The 21,617-nt window shown below is 51.7% G+C and overlaps 2 protein-coding genes and 2 pseudogenes across 3 annotated transcripts; 2 read left to right on the forward strand and 2 right to left on the reverse strand.

Annotated features, from left to right (window-relative positions):
- Positions 1-250: 250 nt before the first annotated feature.
- On the reverse strand, positions 251-2,588 carry LOC128800035 (feather keratin Cos2-2-like; annotated as a pseudogene).
- A 3,841-nt stretch (positions 2,589-6,429) lies between these two features.
- On the forward strand, positions 6,430-16,512 carry LOC128800297 (feather keratin Cos2-2-like). 2 transcript variants are annotated; one of them, XM_053965421.1, is made up of 2 exons: positions 6,430-6,562; positions 15,881-16,512. In XM_053965421.1, exons 1-2 carry the CDS (start codon positions 6,488-6,490, stop codon positions 16,229-16,231), a joined length of 426 nt encoding a protein of 141 aa, XP_053821396.1. In that variant the 5' UTR covers positions 6,430-6,487; the 3' UTR covers positions 16,232-16,512. The 2 variants fall into 2 exon arrangements, with proteins under 2 accessions (XP_053821396.1, XP_053821394.1); XM_053965419.1 differs by lacking the exon at positions 6,430-6,562 and adding an exon at positions 14,918-15,511.
- On the reverse strand, positions 12,884-13,781 carry LOC128800301 (feather keratin Cos2-2-like; annotated as a pseudogene).
- A 2,114-nt stretch (positions 16,513-18,626) lies between the features above and the next one.
- On the forward strand, positions 18,627-19,279 carry LOC128800326 (feather keratin Cos2-2-like). The gene has a single exon (XM_053965439.1). The coding sequence runs from the start codon at positions 18,731-18,733 to the stop codon at positions 19,040-19,042; it is 312 nt and encodes a 103-aa protein (XP_053821414.1). The 5' UTR covers positions 18,627-18,730; the 3' UTR covers positions 19,043-19,279.
- The last annotated feature ends 2,338 nt before the right edge of the window (positions 19,280-21,617 follow it).

Raw genomic sequence — 21,617 nt, forward strand, 5'->3', positions numbered from 1 at the left:
TTCCCTGGGGAGCCTGTTCCAGTGCTTGACCACCAAATACCCTCTGGGTGAAGAACCTTTTCCTGATATCCAAGTGCAACCTCCCTCAACTCAGCTCCAACCCACTTCCTCAAGTCTTGACACTGGTCATGAGCGTGCAAAGTTTGACTCTTGCCCCTGTACTGCCCCTCAGGAGGATGTCAAAGATGACAGTGATGTCTGACCTCAGTCTCATCTTCTCCTGGATGGATGGGATTAGCGGCCTCAGGCACTCTTCATAGGGATCCTCCAGACCCTTTCCCATCCTTGTAGCCTCTTTTGGGCATTCTGTAGTAGCTTGTAGTCTTTTTTATGTTGTGGTTCCCAAAAGGAGCCATGCGGAGGGGTGGCCCATGGGGGTCACACACACAGAAGGATGTGGAACTGGGGATGGTTTGGTTGTGGCAACTGAGACCAGTGCTTGGGCAGCAGGTCTCACGAGGAGCAGATGAAGCCTTGGTTTTGGGACAGAGCAAGGTGTGTCAGCATCCCGTGAGATGGACAAAGGCTCTGTCTCTGCCTGGAGACGCCAGCAGGAGGAGCATGTGTGGAATGTCACGTGCATCACAGAGACCTGTGAACCCAAGCCCAGGGTATTTGGAGCCCAGCAATACCGTTAGGAGTTCATTTTCTGCACCCAAGAGAACCTGGCTACCCAGGGAATGATATTTGGACCATTGCCTGGGGCTGAAGGCCAAGGATTAATCAGAAATTTTCAAGTAGGGCGGAAAACATTCCTAAATGTTGGCATTAGGAGTGAAGCCACAAGTCATTTGCAAAGGGAAGATGGACACCTAGAAGAAAACATGAGATCCTTTTGGAGGTGTTGGGTTCCCAGCGATGGAGACTCCAGTGCACAGACTGAGTGTGTTACCAATCCTTTGCTTGTGAATCCCCTCAGCCCTGCGGGTCTGGGCAGCCGCTGGGCCGTGCCGAGTGCTGAGGGAGCGTGTGAGGTTTGGATCTCATCTCCTTGTTGCCAGGTGTGCTGGCCACAGACCCGAGGCCAGGCAATGAAGGAAGGATAGGAAGAGATGAGTTGTGGGCTGTCCCTAATTGTTGTTGTTTCCCATCGCCACTCCTTTGGAGCCAAAGTCTCCATCGTGGGCCTTTGGCTGCTGAGGAGCCAGGGATGTTCTTCACCAGCTCCAAGGGAACAGGGCACCAAGAAAAATCCACTGCAGTGAGCCCCAGGCATTTTATGTCTCCACTTTTTTCCTGAGCAGACTGGAGGAGTTGGCCCAGAACAATAGACGACTCAGAGGTCAAGGCTTGAATGCAACACAGTTTTAATAAGTTTAAAGAAGAAAAGGAGATGGCTCACAGAGAGCACCAGGAGCCGCCACTAAGATGGAGCTCCCATGTGCTGTTCTTTGCACTGCTCCGCGGAGGAAGGAAGGACAAGAAGTCCATATTAGCCTTGGGAAGAGAAGGACAGAAAAGGAGAGGAGAGTAGAACAAGGAAGCGATGGTCCAAGGCTGTGAATACAATTTTCTGAAGCTCTATCTCCTGCCCAAAACCGTGCTTTGAAGTCTTGGACGTTCTTGCTGAAAGACATTGCCAGCAGCTTTAGCAGGGACGACATCTGCTGCCACCATAGCAGTTGGTGATGCAGGAGAGGTCAAAGCCCCCGGAGCTGATGGGCACTCCGCCACAGCTGAGGATGTTGCCAACAGCAGCAGAGGTAGAAGATCCCACGGCGGTGTTCTGTGGGAAGGAGCTGAGGATGGGCCCAGGCAGGGTCACCAGCACAGCAGGCGGCTCAATGACAACGTGGGAGCTCTGGCACTGCCTGACACAGCACTCATTGCAGCTGTTGGCCAGCGGGCAGGGGCCGCAGGGCTGGCAGCAAGGGTCGCAGGGCTGGCAGCAGGACATGGCTCGGGGTCACAGGTGCACCTGGCACAGAGGGCAGGGAGAAGCACAAAGTGAGGACACACGAGAAGTAGCACTGCGCCCAAACGCCCTGCAGCCCAGGCACCTCCTGGCCCACACTGCAGTGCCCAGCTCAAAGCCCAGGAGCCACCTCAGCCAAGTCCCAGCCTCTCTCTGCCTGCACAAGACCTTCTCTCCCCTGCCCTCTCCCAGCAGAAGCAGCTCCCAGCCCTGCGCTATGACAGCCCCTCTCAGCTGAGACCTCCAGCCAGGCAAGAGCTGCTCTTGAAGCAGCAGCAGGAGGAGGAGAAGAGGTTTCCCACTCACCTGGTTCCTGAGGAGTAGGAGGTGAGAGAAGTGGATGAGAGAGCAGAGACTTGGGCTGCCTTTTATAGCAGTCCTGGCCTGCCTCAGGCCCAGAGGCACCTTAGTGGAAGCAGTAATTTTCTGACCAGCTCATGTCAAATGGGCACCATCCCAGCTAATGGTAGGGGCTGTGTCCTGGTTTCCTGCACTGCTGCCTTTTCATTTCCTGGCTAATTCCGCGTGCCTTCCTATATGAAGTTCTACTTCTGTAAATGCTGGGATGTGAGGTTAAACGATTTCCTGGGCAGAAAGACGGCAGCACATGCTGAAGACTCTGATCAAGGGCCAGTGGCATCCCATGTAGACACCTGATGTTTACCTGTGTCATTCCTGTGGGTTTGTTTTTGTCGAAGTTGTCAGCAAATGGGCTTCACTCTTGTGCTTCACTTCCACATGCCCAAGGACTCCCATGTGTGGGGTCATACTGTATCTCCACAGCAGAGTTCCCAGCTGGTTATGTTTCTTGGCCTTATATGAGAGTACAGATTTTTGTTTGCCTCCTTGCAAATATCTGTAAGCACACCTGTGTCTGTCTGAGCTCGGGAACCCTCCTCCTCAGGGCATGTGCAGGTCATGGCCAGGGGACTCTCCCCTGGTGTGTCCTTGAGCCCCACAGTGTTGCCCGTTGCACTTCTAGAAGGAGCCAATTTACAGCTGAATAGTGCAGCCTTTGGCCTTGTAGAGAAGTGTCCATGGGACTTAAACACAGCCTCTGCCTCCTACACCCTTCCTTTCTTGCTTTATATTCAGGGAGAAAGGCCCGTAAATCCTGCTGTAGGCTCTCATTCCAGAATCAACCCTTTCTGGTGCAGTGTTGCTGGTGACCAAGATGGGACACAGCCCTCTCATGTCAGTGCCAATGCAAGATGCTCTTCTACAGCTCAGCAACCTGGTGCTGAAGCAAAGGTTGAGACCTTTCTACAAGTATGTCTTGAACTGAAGGCACAATGTTCATAGTTTGCTTTTCTGTGAGATGTAGGAGAGTTTCTCTGGAGGAGTAAACAGATATGAGTCAAAACCCTTGGGTTTTCTAGCCCAGGTTTTCTACATACCCCCCTCAAAAAACTGAATCTCAGGGCCTAGCAATTCTGCCTTGGGAGCAAGAAGATGTGAGTTTGGACAAACTGATGAATTCCTGCTTCATTTTCTTATGCAGGTCTGGCAGTATTGCACAGAAAGAAACTGTTGCATACCAACTGCAACCCTCCATTCTGCATCCCACTGTGCTGCTTAAGGGTGGTGGAAATAGAAGAGCCAGGAACAAAGGAGAGGAAAAGAAAGAAAAATAGGTGGGGATGGAGTAAAGGCATTTTAGTGCTTTTTTTTTTTTTTTTTTTTTTTTTCTGTTTCTTGCAACAGGATGAATGTTCTCCAAGTCAAGTCTGGTTTTTCCTCTGATGGTAATGGTGAGTAATCCCACTGTTTTTACCTTAACTCACAACCTTTTTCAAGTTACTTTCCCATGACCCATAAAAGATGGAGAGTGAGACAGCAGCTGGGTGCGTCTGAAAGCTAGTTAAGGTCTCTGTTGTTTTGTAACAATTATGATAATGAGAAGTGTCTTTAGTGTTTTTCATTTACATGGGATTTTTCTGATTTCTATGTGTGCCAGCAGGAGCAAATCTCTTTCTCCCACTGTTCCCCTCAGAGGACAGTGGGCAATGCTGTCATTTTACTTTTGTGCTTGTGGTGCACCCTTTCTTGCAGGACATGTTGAGTGAGGATCCAGACAGAAAAGGACCACACTGTCCCAGTTTAGAGGCAAGTTTAGGAGAAAAACACTCTGGAATGAGTGTTTAGTCTAAAAAAATAGTTCCAGTAATCACTTTCCACCAACAAGAAATGAATGCTAGTGAATGAAAGTGAAGAAAACCCCAACCATTTATTGACAGAGTGCCCACACAGCATGGGAAAAGGTAAATAAATGGTAGATATTGAACTGTCAGACCTTGCTCCCCTCCTCCCCCCCTCCACCAGAACAAAAACCCAAAATGCCAGGGAAAGAGAGAAAAAAAAAAAAAAAAAAAAAGACCACAACGGTTTGTCATGTGGTGGGGAGAAAGATGGTGCTGGCTCCTTTCTCAGGGGAAAAAAAAATAAAAAAAATTTCATGCATCTTCTTGGGAAAACAGATGGGAACCTACTGAATCTCTGGTTTTGGTCCCCCCTTCACAGCAGATAAAGCAGGTGGGCTTTCTGTGCTTTGTCTCTCCAGCTCAGCTTTCTCCAAAGTCCAGGGCCAAAACAGAGCGGCCCCTCACGTTTCCCACCACCAGTCCTGGTCAACTCCTGTCCTGCTGGTCATTCTCCCTGATCTTGGACCAAAAGCAAACCATGCAGTTCACTTCAAAAAAGCTGCTGAAGAATTGCTGCAGCAGCTTCTCTAAGGCCAGGGAAGGGAAAAAAACTTCTTGCCTAAACTAACAAAAAAACAAGCTGACCAAGCAAAAAAATCAGTGTGCCAAGCACTCCTGATGTTTGGGGAGTGGGCTTGGAAAAAGTCGAACACCTGAAGGCTCCCCCCTCCCCTGTGACCCACCTTAGAGATAAAGCAACTATTTTTTGGACGTGAAGCAGATGATAAGGGAATAGACTAATCATGGTAAAACCACCCCAAGACACACACAGTGCCAGAAGCTGGAATGCAGTAGATTTTAGTGAGTCTAAAGAGAAAAATAAATTTTGGAGAGGAGGCAAGATTAAAAAAAGCTCAGCATGGACAGCTGAAGGTCAGTCCCCAACAGAGACAGAAGTGAGGGAAGTCTGCCCTAGGCAAGTATTAATAAGGATCAAGGCTAACAGCAGCAGAAAATAAAAAAAGGGAAAAGTGGGAAAGGAGAAAGCAGAGGAAAGAAATGAGAGGCAACACCCTTTGAAGCAGGAGAGACAAATGTTTAGTCCCTCTGAAAGCCACGGCCTCAAAATCCTTATTTGGAGTCTGGAATCATATTCAGAGCCCCTTGTCTGGGGTTTCATTGAAGTCTTTAGCAAGGAGGGCATCTCCTGCTGCAATCGTAGCAGTTGGTGATGCATAAGATGTCAAAGGCTCCGTAGCAGATGGGCACACCATCAGAGCTGAAGATGCTGCCAAGGGCAGCAGAGGTGAAGGATCCAGTCAGTACAAGACACCACACACTCAGCCTCCCGTTCCTTCTCTGCAGGAACCTGGAGAGGGCCACGGCACCCACATCTCACAAGGACAATCCCAAAGCCAGGCCATCCCTTTGATGCCACCTCCAGGCAGCCTTGGGGCCCCCAGCTGTTTCCCAGTGTCCTTGTACCTGCCTCATGGGGAGGCTTGGAGGTGACAGGGTTCTGGTGGCTCTGTGGGGACGAGGCAGTCCAGTGGCCACAGTGGCCTTTGGCCAGAGCCAGGAGCTGTGGGAAAATGATGCTGTCAAAGAGATTGAGTCAAGTGGAGAAAAACATTTGACCATGTCTGGGCAGCAGAAGCCGACAGATGGGAGAATTTCTCCTCTCCCACATCCAGAAGGGGAAAGAGTGGCAGACTCCACCACATTGGGAGGCTGGTTTTGGCTCTTTCCTCATGCTTAGTTGATCCTGGGACACCACTCAGCCCTGCCTGTCTGGTTAGAAGCTGAGCAGAAGGCTACTAATGTGAGAGAGGTGTTTGAAGAGTGGAGGTTGTGGACTATCCCCAGGCACTGCTGTTTCCCATTCCCACTCCTGTGACCTTTGACATCATCTTCTCGTGATGATCACTATTTTGGGGAAGCCAGGGATTTGTTTGGGAGCTCCCATAGAAAAGGCCCACGGTAATGGCCACCAGGAAATGTCCACCCTTGTCTTCCTCCAGCTTTTGTCCTGAGCTGAATGGAAGAGTTCTCACACAAGGAAGAAGAAAGCAGAGGGCCAGGTTTGGATGCAAGACAACTTTATTGAGTCTAAGGAAGAGAAGGAGGTAGCTCAAAGAGGACATCAGGAGCAGCCAGCGGGGTGCAGTGGGGGTGTCCATTTGCTGGGCTTGAAGAGGGACAGAGGGAGGCAAACAGGTCCCACAAGGCTGGCATTGCGTGGTGCTGACAAGAAATGAAGGGAAGAGAAGAGAGTGGAAGAAAACAGCAGCAAACCAAGGGCACAAATCCATTGTTCCAAAGATCCATCTTCAGTGCAGCTCCACATTTGAAGGTTCTGCAGGTTCTTGCCCAAGGATGTTGGAGGCAGATTTAGCAGGGGGGACAGCATCTGCTGCCATAGCAGTTGGTGATGCAGGAGATGTCAAAGCCCCCGGAGCTGATGGGCACTCCGCCACAGCTGAGGATGTTGCCAACAGCAGCAGAGGTAGAAGATCCCACGGCGGTGTTCTGTGGGGAGGAGCTGAGGATGGGGCCGGGCAGGGTCACCAGCACAGCAGGCGGCTCAATGACAACGTGGGAGCTCTGGCACTGCCTGACACAGCACTCATTGCAGCTGCTGGCCAGCGGGCAGGGGCCACAGGGCTGGCAGCAAGGGTCGCAGGGCTTGCAGCAGGACATGGCTCGTGGTCACAGGTGCACCTGGCACAGAGGGCAGGGAGAAGCACAAAGTGAGGACACATGAGAAGCAGCACTGCATCCAAATGCCCTGCAGCCCAGGCGGCTCCTGGCCCACACTGCAGTGCCCAGCTCAAAGCCCAGGAGCCACCTCAGCCAAGTCCCAGCCTCTCTGTCTGCACAAGACCTTCTCTCCCCTGCCCTCTCCCAGCAGAAGCAGCTCCCAGCCCTGCACTATGACAGCCCCTCTCAGCTGAGACCTCCAGCCAGGCAAGAGCTGCTCTTGTAGCAGCAGCAGCAGGAGGAGAAGAGGCTTCCCACTCACCTGGTTCTTGAGGAGTAGGAGATGAGAGAAGTGGATGAGAGAGCAGAGACTTGGGCTGCCTTTTATAGCAGTCCTGGCCTGCCTCAGGCCCAGAGGCACCTTAGTGGAAGTCATAATTTTCTGACCAGCTCATGTCAAATGTGCACCATCCCAGCTAATGGTAGGGGCTGTGTCCTGGTTTCCTGCACTGCAGCCTCTATTTCCTGGCTTCTGCCCTGTGCGTTCCTATCTGAAGACTCCTTCTCGGGCCAGGAATGGACGTCCAAGCAGTTCCAGGATATAAACACGTCAGAGTAGGCAGAATGCTGGGATGATGGTCTGGTGGCATTCCATGCAGACACATGACCTGAACCTGTGTCATTCCTGTGGGTTTCTTTGTGGCAAAGTACTCCGGGCATCACTCTCATTCTTCCTCTATCGCTGCCCATCTCTCCCGCATCTCTTTGTGACATCCCATGAGTTTTCACGTGCAGCCTGTTTTCCTGGCCCATTTGGGGAATGGATAGGGGACATAAGGTATTCTTTGTGGTCTTGCTTCCCCTCTAATACAACTCCCTTTGGTCAGCAGTCCATGCCTGCTTCTGCAGCTTGTTCCTGCTCTTGCCCTGGGCTGGATTAGCAGCTGTGCTCGGTGGCCCTTGGCTGGATGGATGGTGCCCAGCAAGTTGCTTTATCAATCCCCTTCCTTTCTCCAGGGAACAGAGCAGATAAATCAGAGAACAATTTGAAACTTGATAGAAGGCAGTTTGCTAAAGCAAAAGTGAAAGGTTATGCATGCACAAGTACACTAGGGAAAAAGAAAATTCCTGGCCTCCTTCGTCAGGAAATGATGGCTGGCAGTTTCCCAGGAAGCAGGGCTTCCTCCTGTGTTCTCGTTGCTCACAAGGAAAAACTTGGTAACTAAGGCTGCAGAAATGGGCTTTGTGAGAAGCATGCAGTGTCTCCAGCCATGTCTGACTGAGTCAGCTCCAGCTGTGTCCAAAGGGGACTCAGACCGGCCCAACACTGAGCACATTTGTCACACTGCTGATGCCTCTGGGAAAGCAGATTTCATTAGAAATGGTTTGGCCTGGAAGGCAACTTCAAGACATTTCTTTCCATTCCTCCCGCCCTTAACAGTTGGGCACCCACTAAAGCAGCTTGCTCAAAGCAGTGTTGCACCTTATCTTGCACACTTGCAGTGCTGAGCATCCAAAACCTTTCTGGGCAATTTAGTACCATGCCCCACCGTCCTCACAGAGAGGGACATGTTTGTGAGCTCCAAGGGAAAAGGAACTGACAAAATTGAACTGAAAAAAACTGCACCGAGAATGTTGCAGAGATGGCAATGCTGGGCTTCCTCCACCCTTTTGCAAGTGAGCAAACTGGAAGAGTTGCCACAGAAGGAAGGACAAATCACAGGCCAAGGTTTGAATGCAGAAGCAACTTTATTGAGTCAAAAGAAGAAAAGGAGGAGGCTCAGAGAGAGCACCCGAGGGCAGCAACTCAGATGCACCAGTGATGTCTGACATCCTGGCCTGCCAAGGGAAGGAGGCAACAGTCCCACTAGGCTGGCATTGAGTGTTGCAGACAGGAAAGGAAGGGAAGAGAGAAATGAGAGCAGGAGAAGAAGAAGAAGGAAACAACAGTCTGAAGCTCTAAATCCAATGTCTTAAGTTCTGACTTCATTCCAGCAGCATGTTCTGAGGTCTTGGAGGTTCTTGCCTAAGGATGTCGGCAGCAGCATTTTTAGCAGGGACGACAACATCTGCTGCCACCGTAGCAGTTGGTGATGCAGGAGATGTCAAAGCCCCCGGAGCTGATGGGCACTCCCTCAGAGCTGAGGATGCTGCCAACAGCAGCGGAGGTGGAGGATCCCACGGCGGTGTTCTGTGGGAAGGAGCTGAGGATGGGCCCAGGCAGGGTCACCAGCACAGCAGGCGGCTCAATGACAACGTGGGAGCTCTGGCACTGCCTGACACAGCACTCATTGCAGCTGCTGGCCAGCGGGCAGGGGCCGCAGGACTGGCTGCAAGGGTTGCAGGGCTGGCACTGCTGGCACTTCTCAGAGCAGGACATGTCTGGAGCCTGGCGCCGCACCTGGCACAGAGGGCGGGGAGGAAGCAGAGCACACGCACACCTGAGACACAGCCCGCAAGGCACCCCCAGCAGGACAAGGCCCCCGCTGCCTGCGGAGCTCCAGGCTGTGCAGGCCCAAGCTGGGCATCCTTGGCCTGAGCCCAGCACGGTCCTTCCGAGCTCAGCCAGGCCCAGCTGTGCTCCTGCCTAACCTGGATGAAAATCAGCACCTCAGCCCAGCCTCAGCCTCTGGCCAGAGCACACGGTCTCCCCTCTGCCCATACCACCACCACTGCAGAACACCCCCAGGAGGACAAGGAGCAGGAACAAGGGCCAGAAAGCTCAGTGCTGTTGTGGAGAGGGTGGAGGAGAAAGAGGCTTCCAACTCACCTGGTTCGCAAGGAGAAGGAGGTGACAGAAGTGGTTGAGAGAGCCACCAGTTAGGCTGCCTTTTATCCTGGCCCCACAGTGCCTCAGGGCCCACACTTGTGCTGTGCAAGTGACGATATTCCTGCATGATCCCAAATGAACGGAAACATCTCTGGGAATGGTATGGCATGAGTTGGTTTTTCCTTCTACAATGACTTTGCATTTCCTGGCTCACATCATTCCCATTCCCTCATGGACACTTCTTCTGAATGCTGGTATGCGAGATCCCATGTTTCCTGGGGCCAAGGATGTGTCAGTGCGAGTAAGAGACGTGAAATAAGTGGATAAAGCATCACAAGGAGCCCGGTGATTCCAGCCTGAGGCATTCTTTTGGATATTTTCTATATTTTCTGTTCCTGCTGGCTGCAAGGGCCTCCTCTGCTCTCAGCCCTCCAGTCTTTTGCTCACCACCTAATGGCTCCTCTGTGTGATTTGTCCTTTTAATGAAACCTCTTGGTCTTCCTCCTTGGCCTTCACAGTGCAGGAGACTCCTGTAGCACTGCTGCCTCCGTGTCTGTGCTGCTTGGGGTTCCCAGAATCTGCTCTGACTGGGTGCTTCCCAGCACCTCCTCAGTCACATCCCTTCCTAAGGCCTCTGCCCCGTGTGCTGCCCCGCAATAATGTGCGTGGCAGCGTGGCTGTGCCCCAGTGTGTGCGAGTGTCTGCACATGCCTGTGCTTGTGCCCTGCTGGGAACAGCCCCTGAGAGCCTCTGGCCTGCACGGGGATGGTTGTGCACAGGGCAGGGCAATTGTGTGCAACCCCCCTGCCCGTGTGCCTGTGCCCGTCTGCTGGGCTCCGTGCCTCTGGGGTCATCTCTGAGCACACCTGGGCAGGCTGGCAGTGTGGCAGTGCCCCTGTGTGTGTGTCCACAGCTGGGCCTGAGCTGAGCTCTCAGCCCAGCCCTTGCAAGCCCCGTAGGGCCTTCCCTGCCCAGCAGTGCCAGCCACTCCCACACACTCAGCCTCCCGTTCCTTCTCTGCAGGAACCTGGAGAGGGCCACGGCACCCACATCTCACAAGGACAATCCCAAAGCCAGGCCATCCCTTTGATGCCACCTCCAGGCAGCCTTGGGGCCCCCAGCTGTTTCCCAGTGTCCTTGCTCCTGCCTCAGGGGGAGGCTTGGAGGTGACAGGTTTCTGGTGCCTCTGTGGAGATGGAGGTGGCCTATGGCCACAGTGGCCTTTTTCCTGAGCCAGGAGCTATGGCAAAATATTTCTGGCAAAGAGAATGTGGCATGTGGAGAAAGGACTTTGACCATGTCTGGGAGGTGGAAGTAGGGAGGTTGAAAAGGACAATTGAATAGAACAGCATTTTAGTCTGATAAGAGTAGTATCCCAGAACACTACAGCCTTGGAGAAATACCTTAAGGATATAACTTAGGCAAATGGAAGTCATGCAAAAGGCAAGCTGGTTGCCATCTCAGCTCTGGAAGTGTGACAAAACAGAAGTTCTGCTAAACAATGATATTGAGCTTAGTCAAAAGTTGCACTTGAGTACCAGCTACCTAAAAAAGACATCAGACTTGAGGACAGACCCCAAAGAAGCATAGTAGTACAGCCAGTATATATGACAACTATATAAAATAACATCATGTGATTTGGGCTAGCTAATGAATATGTAATCAGTGTGTATGATAAAAACTCTCTTTACCTGATGCTGGTTGCTGAATTTGAGGAAGGATTCCCCGAGTGCACTCTGTTAGAGCATGAATCCCCTAGTGACCCCCACTGCAATGAAAAATTTCTTTCTTTAAGTAATTCTCATACTAAAACTTTCTAATACTCAAAACTAAGTTATAAATTGTCTGTCTGATTTGAGAATCAATTTTGGCCACTCAGACAGGACACTCTACCTGATCTCCTGTGGATCTGAGGTATCTCTGACAAGCACCTAGACTTTCCTGGAGAAGACCACAGACCCTTGGACCAGTCTGGGATGCAAGTAAGATGCCATTTGATAATAAGGTCTTCCTTTGGCAATCCTGCCTGTATAAGGAATGTGATCTTCTGGTGCTGGACATAGTTTTTTTTGTATTCTGGAATTTGATATTTGACTTGGTTTATCAATTGATAACAGTTTTGTGTTTGTATTTGCTTCAGTATAGTTATATTTTTGGTCTAGTACTTGGAAATCGGTAGTGGACAATCTAAAGGTGGCATGGTAAAAAAAAATCCTCACTTGGTTGCATTTTGTGACATTGGAGAAAGTTTGGCAGTTCTGGGATGAACCAGCAAAGGATCCCACAGAAAAGTTCTTCCAAATCAGTTATTTTGTATAGCTGATACAAATCCTAACACATGAAACCCCTCAGCACTATCTGTCACAACAGAAGCTGTGCCAAACATTAAGTGTGAGGGTGGTGTTGGAAGGGAGAAGGTTGTGGGCTATCCCAGGCCTTGCTGTTTTCCATTCCCTGCCACTTTCTACCTGATGGTCATTTCTGTGGAGTAGCCAGGGATGTGCTTGTCAGCTCCAATGGAAAGGACACCAAAATCCACTGCGTAGTGCCCACTCCTGTCTTCTTCCACCTTTTGCCCTGAGCTCAATGAAAGAGTTCCCACAGAAGGAAGAACAAAACAAAGGGCTATTGTGGTGTTATATTTTAGTTAAATGGTATGCTCTGTCTCACCCCTTGAAAATGTACAGTTTATTCCAAGCCTGTAATCTTCCCCTAAACTATCATGTATCTGTAATCCCACTGGCCCAAATCTTATTCCACACCCACTTTGAATCTCCCTGTTAAGTGTGCTGGGGGGACCAGGCTCTCTCTTGGCCCTTTTCTCCCTAGCTTCTCCCTCTCTCCCCCTGTCTCCTTCCCCCTCCCTCCCCCTTCCCCCCCCTCCCTCAGAAACCATGCTGCTTCCCGGGGGGAGGACCCCAAATAAACCCTCATCTAATTAGCACCCTCAGAAGCCGTGTGGAGTCTCCTTGCCTGCCTACTGCTACCAGAAAACATACAGCTTAGGGGGACCCCACCGGGGACCCCCCCGGGACCATAAACTCACTGCAAGTTTGCATGTAAAACAACTTTATTGAGTCTAAGGAAGAAAAGGTAGAAATTCACAGGGGGCAGCAAGGGCAGACGCTAAGATGCAATGAGGGTGTTTGTCTGCTTGGCCTGCAGAGGGAGGGAGGCAAAGAGGTCCTCTAGGCTGTCATTAAATGATGACAAGAAAAAAAGGGAAGAGAAAGGGAACAGAGTGGTAGAGGACAAAAGGAAGATAACAGAATAATGTTCCAAAAACTCCATTTTCATTCCAGCAGCATGTCCTGAGGTCTTGGAGGTTCTTGCCTAAGGATGTCAGCAGCAGCATTTTTAGCAGGGACGACAACATCTGCTGCCACCATAGCAGTTGGTGATGCAGGAGAGGTCAAAGCCCCCAGAGCTGATGGGCACTCCGCCACAGCTGAGGATGTTGCCAACAGCAGCGGAGGTGGAGGATCCCACGGCGGTGTTCTGTGGGAAGGAGCTGAGGATGGGCCCGGGCAGGGTCACCAGCACAGCAGGCGGCTCAATGACAACGTGGGAGCTCTGGCACTGCCTGACACAGCACTCATTGCAGCTGCTGGCCAGCGGGCAGGGGCCGCAGGGCTGGCTGCAAGGGTCGCAGGGCTGGCAGCAGGACATGGCTCGGGGTCACAGGTGCACCTGGCACAGAGGGCAGGGAGAAGCACAAAGTGAGGACACATGAGAAGCAGCACTGCATCCAAACGCCCTGCAGCCCAGGCACCTCCTGGCCCACACTGCAGTGCCCAGCTCAAAGCCCAGGAGCCACCTCAGCCAAGTCCCAGCCTCTCTCTGCCTGCACAAGACCTTCTCTCCCCTGCCCTCTCCCAGCAGAAGCAGCTCCCAGCCCTGGGCTATGACAGCCCCTCTCAGCTGAGACCTCCAGCCCGGCAAGAGCTGCTCTTGAAGCAGCAGCAGGAGGAGGAAGAGAAGAGGCTTCCCACTCACCTGATTCCTGAGGAGTAGGAGGTGAGAGAAGTGGATGAGAGAGCAGAGACTTGGGCTGCCTTTTATAGCAGTCCTGGCCTGCCTCAGGCCCAGAGGCACCTTAGTGGAAGCAGTAATTTTCTGACCAGCTCATGTCAAATGTGCACCATCCCAGCTGATGGTAGGGGCTGTGTCCTGGTTTCCTGCACTGCAGCCTCTATTTCCTGGCTTCTGCCCTGTGTTCCTATCTGAAGACTCTTTCTCAGGCCAGGATGAGACGTCCAACAATTTCCAGGATATAAACATATCAGAGTAGGCAAAATGCTGGGATGATGGTCTGGTGGCATTCCGTGCAGGCTCATGACCTGAACCTGTGTCATTCCTGTGTTGGAAGAAGCCAACACCAATCTCCACACTACCTCCTTCTAGGTAGTAGCAGAGATTGATATAGTCTACACTAACTCTTACAGATAGTGGTAGACAGTAATGGTAGGCCAAAAAAATCCAATTCCCTCCATAATGGAGACATTTCATCAGAGGTGATTTGGAAAAGAAGAGAACGCTGTGTGAGAGCTGCCAAAGAGCAAAAAGCTATGGTGGGACGCCTACTGAGCCAGGCATCTCTCTGCAGTCTGACATGGGAATGGATGGAGATCTGTCCATTTGGGGGTTGACACATTCCTGAGATAAGGCTGGGTCACCGTTACAGACAGCATGAAAGATGCTTCTTTAGGCAAAACACTCTGACCCCTTTCTGAAAAAGTAGAGAGAGGTGCTGGGAATGGCCTTCCTTCCACATCCCATGCAGAGACCAATTGCCTCTCTCTATGGAGCAGATACCAGGCACAGTCCTTCAATTCTTCCAGGAGGACAGGTGCTCTGAATAAGAAGATGTGGTCATGGAAAGCTCCGACCCCTGTTCCATAGAGGCCAAACCCCACTCTAGTGAGTACCAGCAATGAAGAGAGTTGTCTCCAGGCTCCCTGGATTGAATGTGCTCACCCCATCTTCCCTTCAGCAGGGACTCAAAGAATTAAGATCCTGGCATTCAGCTTCTTCCTGCTTTAATCCCCAAACCTCATGCTCATACAGACAAAGGAGCAAGCTCTGAAACTGAGCTGCCAATCACTAACATGTAGCCTTTAATCCCCAGGACACCCAGAGCCTCCAGGGAAGCCCAGAGTCCCAAGCCCAGCTCCAGCACCACTTTGGTGGCCCCTGAGCCTCTGAACTCCAGTCAAAACTTGGACTAGGAAGCACTGACCAACACTTCTACTTTTCCTTGCTGTAATCTGGAATATTGTTGTCTCTAGACATCACTCAGAGTGCAGCAATGCATAAATGGAATCCCCCAGCATGTGGTTGCAGACAAGTGCTCTCCCCTGTACAAAACACTCCCAATGTAGGACTGCAGCACTCGGGGATGTGTTTACGCAAGTGCAAAAGCACATGGCTGCGTAGATATTCACACACACTGTGATTCAGGCAGCAGTGCAACAGGTGCCACAGGGACTGTGCAGGCAGAGAAGGAATCCAAAGAGATTTTAAGAGAAGGACAAGGCACATAGTCAAGAGAGGCCAAGGGAGATAATCCAAAGACTGGAGAGCTGGCAAAGGAGGGGCCCTTGCAGGCATCAGGAATATAAAATATCCAAAATATTGCCCCATGTGGTCATCAGCTGCCTCCTCAAAATCCCTTCTACACTTAGTTCATGTCTATTGCCCAGTCTGACACATCTTCACCCCCAGGAAACATGTGATACAAGCATTCAAAAGAAGTGTCAATGAGTAATGATGTGAGCCAAGAAAGGCAAAGTCATGGTAGAGGGAAAAGCCAACTCATGCCATACCATTCCCAGAGATGTTTCCGTTCATTTGGGATCATGCAGGAATATCGTCACTTGCACAGCACAAGTGTGGGCCCTGAGGCACTGTGGGGCCAGGATAAAAGGCAGCCTAACTGGTGGCTCTCTCAACCACTTCTGTCACCTCCTTCTCCTTGCGAACCAGGTGAGTTGGAAGCCTCTTTCTCCTCCACCCTCTCCACAACAGCACTGAGCTTTCTGGCCCTTGTTCCTGCTCCTTGTCCTCCTGGGGGTGTTCTGCAGTGGTGGTGGTATGGGCAGAGGGGAGACCGTGTGCTCTGGCCAGAGGCTGAGGCTGGGCTGAGGTGCTGATTTTCATCCAGGTTAGGCAGGAGCACAGCTGGGCCTGGCTGAGCTCGGAAGGACCGTGCTGGGCTCAGGCCAAGGATGCCCAGCTTGGGCCTGCACAGCCTGGAGCTCCGCAGGCAGCGGGGGCCTTGTCCTGCTGGGGGTGCCTTGCGGGCTGTGTCTCAGGTGTGCGTGTGCTCTGCTTCCTCCCCGCCCTCTGTGCCAGGTGCGGCGCCAGGCTCCAGACATGTCCTGCTCTGAGAAGTGCCAGCAGTGCCAGCCCTGCAACCCTTGCAGCCAGTCCTGCGGCCCCTGCCCGCTGGCCAGCAGCTGCAATGAGTGCTGTGTCAGGCAGTGCCAGAGCTCCCACGTTGTCATTGAGCCGCCTGCTGTGCTGGTGACCCTGCCTGGGCCCATCCTCAGCTCCTTCCCACAGAACACCGCCGTGGGATCCTCCACCTCCGCTGCTGTTGGCAGCATCCTCAGCTCTGAGGGAGTGCCCATCAGCTCTGGGGGCTTTGACATCTCCTGCATCACCAACTGCTACGGTGGCAACAGATGTTGTCGTCCCTGCTAAAAATGCTGCTGCCGACATCCTTGGGCAAGAACCTCCAAGACCTCAGGACATGCTGCTGGAATGAAGACAATATATTGTAACATGGAATTTTGACACTTTTGCTATAAGTTCCTTCTTCTGCTCTCTGCTTTCCTGTCACCACCTGCCAATGCCATCCTAGTGGGTCTGTCCCCCCACCCCTCCTCTCCCTCTGTCCTGCAGCCTGGGCAGACACACACCCCCCACTGCATCTTAGCGGCTGCTCCTGCTGTTCTCTTTGAGAATCGACATCTTTTCTTCTTTAGACTCAATAAATTTCTTTTTGCGTCCACCCTTGGGCCTATTTTTTCTCCTTTATCTCTGAGGACTCATCCAGTCACCTCAGGAGAAAGTGGGAAAAGCAGAGAGCAGGACTCACTGCTATGGGTTTTCTTGTGCCCTTTTCATTGGAGCTGACACGGATACCCTGACATTGAGGGTGATGCGGCACTGGAGCAAGTTGCACAGAGAAATTTCTTCTCATTCCTGGAAATGTTAAGGCAAGGTTGCTGAGGACTTTGAGCCACTTGAGTTTGTGGGTGCCATCCTTGTCCATATTTTGTGGGGTGGGTGGAGTGTTGCAAATGAAAGAAAATGTTGTTTAGGTTCCCTTCCATCTCAAGATTTGGAGTTGACACTGTCAGGTAGATGGAACAACCACAAAACCATGGTAGAAAGGCAAAGAGCAAACTTATTTCCTTGCCTCTCTCCACAGAAAAGACCAAAGGAACGCTTAGGTGGAGATGCACAAATGGGAATATTTTTCCCCTTTGGCTCAGTCCTTGCTAGCAGGGCTCCTCTTTACACCAGTGCTGTGATCTCCCTGGGCTTTTTGTGATCTCTGAGCTTTGATCTTACCTCTCCCAAAACAGGGAACTCAAGCACATCTGTGAGAGGGCCTCCAAGTCTCTCCCAACACTGGCATTGTCTCTACACAGAGATTCTACTTCTCAAAACACAGGTTAAAGCAGTAGTGGGCATGCTTTTGCTGTTTCCCACACTGATACTCTCCAGGCTGTGGCATTCTCAGCTGCAAGGTCACTTGAGCCTACAATCATCCTCCTAATTCTTCTGAGTTTAACCCTTTCCTCCCAAACGAAACCATTCCTAATGAAATGTGCTTCCACAGAGGCATCAGCAGTGTGACAGATGTACTCTGTGTTGGGCTCAGCAGCGCTGAGTCCCTTTTGGACACAGCTGGAGCTGGTTCAGTCAGCCATGGTGGGACTCTTCAATGACACAGAGCCCATTCCTTCAGCCTTCTTCCCCAGCTTCCAAATCATTCAGCTTCCAAATCATTCCAAATCACTCTTCAATGACACAGAGCCCATTCCTTCAGCCTTCTTCCCCAGCTTCCAAATCATTCAGCTATTACACAAGGGACAGGATCCATCACAGTGTGAAGCAAAATGTCAAGAGGAAAGTATTATGGAAGTGTTACTGTCGCCAACCGCCTTACCTCACACTTCAAATTTTTTTTGCACCTCGGTTTTAACTCCCTGTCCACTTCAGAAGTTGGAGTGCTAGTGTGGCCGTAGAGCACTGGCCATCCAGCCAAGGTCAACGCAGCAGAGATGGTAATAATAAGCAAGGATTGTCAGTAAAGAATATATGGTGAGAAAGACCAGCATGTGGCTGGAGAAGAGACCCTATGGAGGTAGGGCAGCACTTTTGTGGGAGAAGCATTCTTGCTGTGGCTCCTGTAGAGAAGCAAAACACAGCACAGTGGAAGAGCAAGAATGTGGTGGAGAATGTGTGTGCATAGACTTGACAGAAGGCTGACCCAGTAGGGAGGAATTGAGATACATAATGTGACCTCATGGAATGCCACCAGACCATGATCCGAGCAGTCAGTCTGTGCTGATGAGTTTATATCCCGGAAATTCTTGAGCCTCTCATCCCAGCCCTAACAGAAGTCCTCAGATAGGAACGCACAGGGCAAAAGCCAGGAAATGAAAAGGCAGAAGTGCAGGAAACCAGGACACAGCCCCTACCATTAGCTGGGATGGTGCACATTTGACATGAGCTGCTCAGAAAATTATGACTTCCACTAAGGTGCCTCTGGGCCTGAGGCAGGCCAGGACTGCTATAAAAGGCAGCCCAAGTCTCTGCTCTCTCATCCTCTTCTCTCACCTCCTACTCCTCAGGAACCAGGTGAGTGGGAAGCCTCTTCTCTTCCTCCTCCTGCTGCTGCTTCAAGAGCAGCTCTTGCCTGGCTGGAGGTCTCAGCTGAGAGGGGCTGTCATAGCCCAGGGCTGGGAGCTGCTTCTGCTGGGAGAGGGCAGGGGAGAGAAGGTCTTGTGCAGGCAGAGAGAGGCTGGGACTTGGCTGAGGTGGCTCCTGGGCTTTGAGCTGGGCACTGCAGTGTGGGCCAGAAGGTGCCTGGGCTGCAGGGCGTTTGGATGCAGTGCTGCTTCTCATGTGTCCCCACTTTGTGCTTCTCCCTGCCCTCTGTGCCAGGTGCACCTGTGACCCCGAGCCATGTCCTGCTGCAAACCCTGCGACCCTTGCTGCCAGCCCTGCGGCCCCTGCCCGCTGGCCAGCAGCTGCAATGAGTGCTGTGTCAGGCAGTGCCAGAGCTCCCACGTTGTCATTGAGCCGCCTGCTGTGCTGGTGACCCTGCCCGGCCCCATCCTCAGCTCCTCCCCACAGAACACCGCCGTGGGATCTTCTACCTCTGCTGCTGTTGGCAACATCCTCAGCTGTGGCGGAGTGCCCATCAGCTCTGGGGGCTTTGACATCTCCTGCATCACCAACTGCTATGGTGGCAGCAGATGTTGTCGTCCCTGCTAAAGCTGCTGGCAACATCCTCAGGCAAGAACCTCCAAGCCCTCAGCATGTGGAGCTGGAATGAAGACAGAATTTTGGGACATTAAATGTAGGACTTATGACTTTTGTTTCCTTCTTGTCTTCTCTTTTTTCTCTTCCATTCCTTTCCTGTCACCAGCACTCAGTGCCCGCCTAGTGGGACCTCTAGGCCTTCCTCCTTCTTTCTGTCTGGAGGGCAGGCAGAGGGACACCCCAAATGCACCTCAGTGGCTGCTCCTGGTGCTCTCTGGGAACCACCTCCTTTTTCTTGCGTAGAGTCAATAAAGTTGTTTTGCATCCTAGCCTTGGCCTCTGATTCTCTCTCCATCTGTATCAACTTTTCCAGTGTGCTCAGGGCAAAAGGTGGAGGAAGCAGAGCTTGGAACTCCCTGCAGTGGATTTTACTTTATGCCTTTTCCCTTGAAGCTCACAAACACATCCCTCAGTACGCCACTACAACTACCAGGGGGGGAAGATGGTTCTCCAACTTGACAGAAATGGGGGGTGAAAGGGGTGCGTGGGAATCAGCAATGCTTGGGGACAGCCCACAGCCTCCTCTTTTCTGACACCTCCCCCACATTTACTGTTCTGCCCAGCTGCTGTCCAGACACACAGGACTGCGGGGTTTCATAGGTTGGGGTTGGCAGCACCCACACAGATGGGCTGATTGGGGTCAGCTGTTCTGTGGTGTCACCGTATGATGGGTTGGATTCAAACCTATACAGGGGACCCTCAGCCAACCCTGTTCAAGCTTAGATGCAGGCACATCACCAGCCAGACATCTGCGCAGAGAGTGATCTCAACCAGTCAGCTGTTTTAACCTGGAGTTTCAACCCCCCTACATGAAGAGCCTTCCCTAATAAACCGCTGCTCTTTGCTGATGACTCTCAGTGTGTGGTGTCATATGTCTGTCTCCACACACGGCCCCACGTAACCTCTGGGGCCCTTTGCAGGTGAATCTACCATGAAAGAAGCTGTGACCCCATGAGGAGCCTGCAGCAGAAAAGATTCCTGGCAGGAATGTCCACTGCAGTAGAGACAAGGCCACAGTGGTGAAGTCTTGCTCACAGGCATTCTTCCCCTGTTGGGGAGGTACCATGGAGCATTGTGTTCTTGAACAAGTGCACTCCTGGGAAATGACCCTCACTTCCCATGGGAATCCTTGGAATGAAAGCGGCCCCATCCTTTTTGTTGGAATCCTTGAACTGCTGGAAAACTGGATGGCGTTCTCCAAAACCTTTTACTTTCTAGAGAGAAAAGGCTCCGCATCATCACTCATAGCACAGGTTCTCCAGCACCTTGGTCTTCTCTGACACATGCAGAGGGGTTGCAGTGGCTGCTGGATTGGGATTTGACACATTCCTCACATAGTCCTGGCTCACTGCTCAGACTGGCACAAAGATGCATCTTTAGACAAAACAATGCCTTTCTGAAGAAACAAAAGAAGGGTGTGGGAATGGCCCCACTTGCCCACCCTGTGCAGTGAACATTTCACACTCCACGTGGAACTGTAGCCAGGCTCTTCAGTAGCCACTGGAGGAGAGGTGCTCTGTGCTGCCAGGGAAGCCCAGTTTCCCAAATCCAACTCCAGCACCCCCATCGTGGCCCCTGAGGCTCTGGGCATGAAGTAGGAAGCAATGTCCAACATTACTTGACCTGCTCTGTCTATGATATTGTTGTCTTTGGACATCGCTCTCAGCGCAACAATACATAAATGGAGTGGATCAGAGTGTGTATTTCTGCGTGTGCCTTGATTTCACTCCACTTAGTTTCCCCAAGGAAATACTGCTGCAGCAACAAAGCAAGAAAGTTACTCAGAGTACCTGGCACAGCATGAATACAGTAGTCATGCCAGATGATGGACCTGAACAAGCAGGATTGGAGGTATGCCAAGGAGAAACGCATTTTTACCGTTCACATTTGAATTTCCAAATGAAACACCTATGTCCACATATTCCAACTGCTTTGCCATTTAAGTTTCCTACATTTCTCTCATGATCCTGAAGCCTATTTTACATAAAACTGTAGGCTACACTAAGATTGAGGACAGAACCAAAACCATCCTCCCACCTTCCTGGAAGCTCCCACTGTTTTCCATTCTCAGTGTCACAGATGAGCAACTCTTCCATCTTCTGGCCACCACCGCCCAGAAAGGGTCAAACACTTTCTCCAGGTGCTTCACTCTCTTTAACAGCATCAATTTCTATACCTAGTGGTTCAGGCCAAAGGCCACTGTGGCCACTGGACCGCCCCGTCCCCACAGAGCCACCAGAACCCTGTCACATCCAAGCCTCCCCATGAGGCAGGAACAAGGACACTGGGAAACAGCTGGGGGCCCCAAGGCTGCCTGGAGGTGGCATCAAAGGGATGGCCTGGCTTTGGGATTGTCCTTGTGAGATGTGGGTGCCGTGGCCCTCTCCAGGTTCCTGCAGAGAAGGAACGGGAGGCTGAGTGTGTGGGAGTGGCTGGCACTGCTGGGCAGGGAAGGCCCTACGGGGCTTGCAAGGGCTGGGCTGAGAGCTCAGCTCAGGCCCAGCTGTGGACACACACACAGGGGCAC

The sequence above is a fragment of the Vidua chalybeata genome, chromosome 26 (assembly GCF_026979565.1).
Source record: "Vidua chalybeata isolate OUT-0048 chromosome 26, bVidCha1 merged haplotype, whole genome shotgun sequence".
Lineage (NCBI taxonomy): Eukaryota > Metazoa > Chordata > Aves > Passeriformes > Viduidae > Vidua > Vidua chalybeata.

Bases quoted from the DNA above. Each gene is read 5' to 3' on its own strand.
- LOC128800326 (XM_053965439.1), top strand. From the start codon at position 18,731: ATGTCCTGCTGCAAACCCTGCGACCCTTGCTGCCAGCCCTGCGGCCCC.
- LOC128800297 (XM_053965419.1), top strand. From the start codon at position 15,320: ATGGTAGAGGGAAAAGCCAACTCATGCCATACCATTCCCAGAGATGTT. The intron at 15,512-15,880 runs GTGAGTTGGAAG...CCTCTGTGCCAG, and splicing joins TCCTTCTCCTTGCGAACCAG to GTGCGGCGCCAGGCTCCAGA.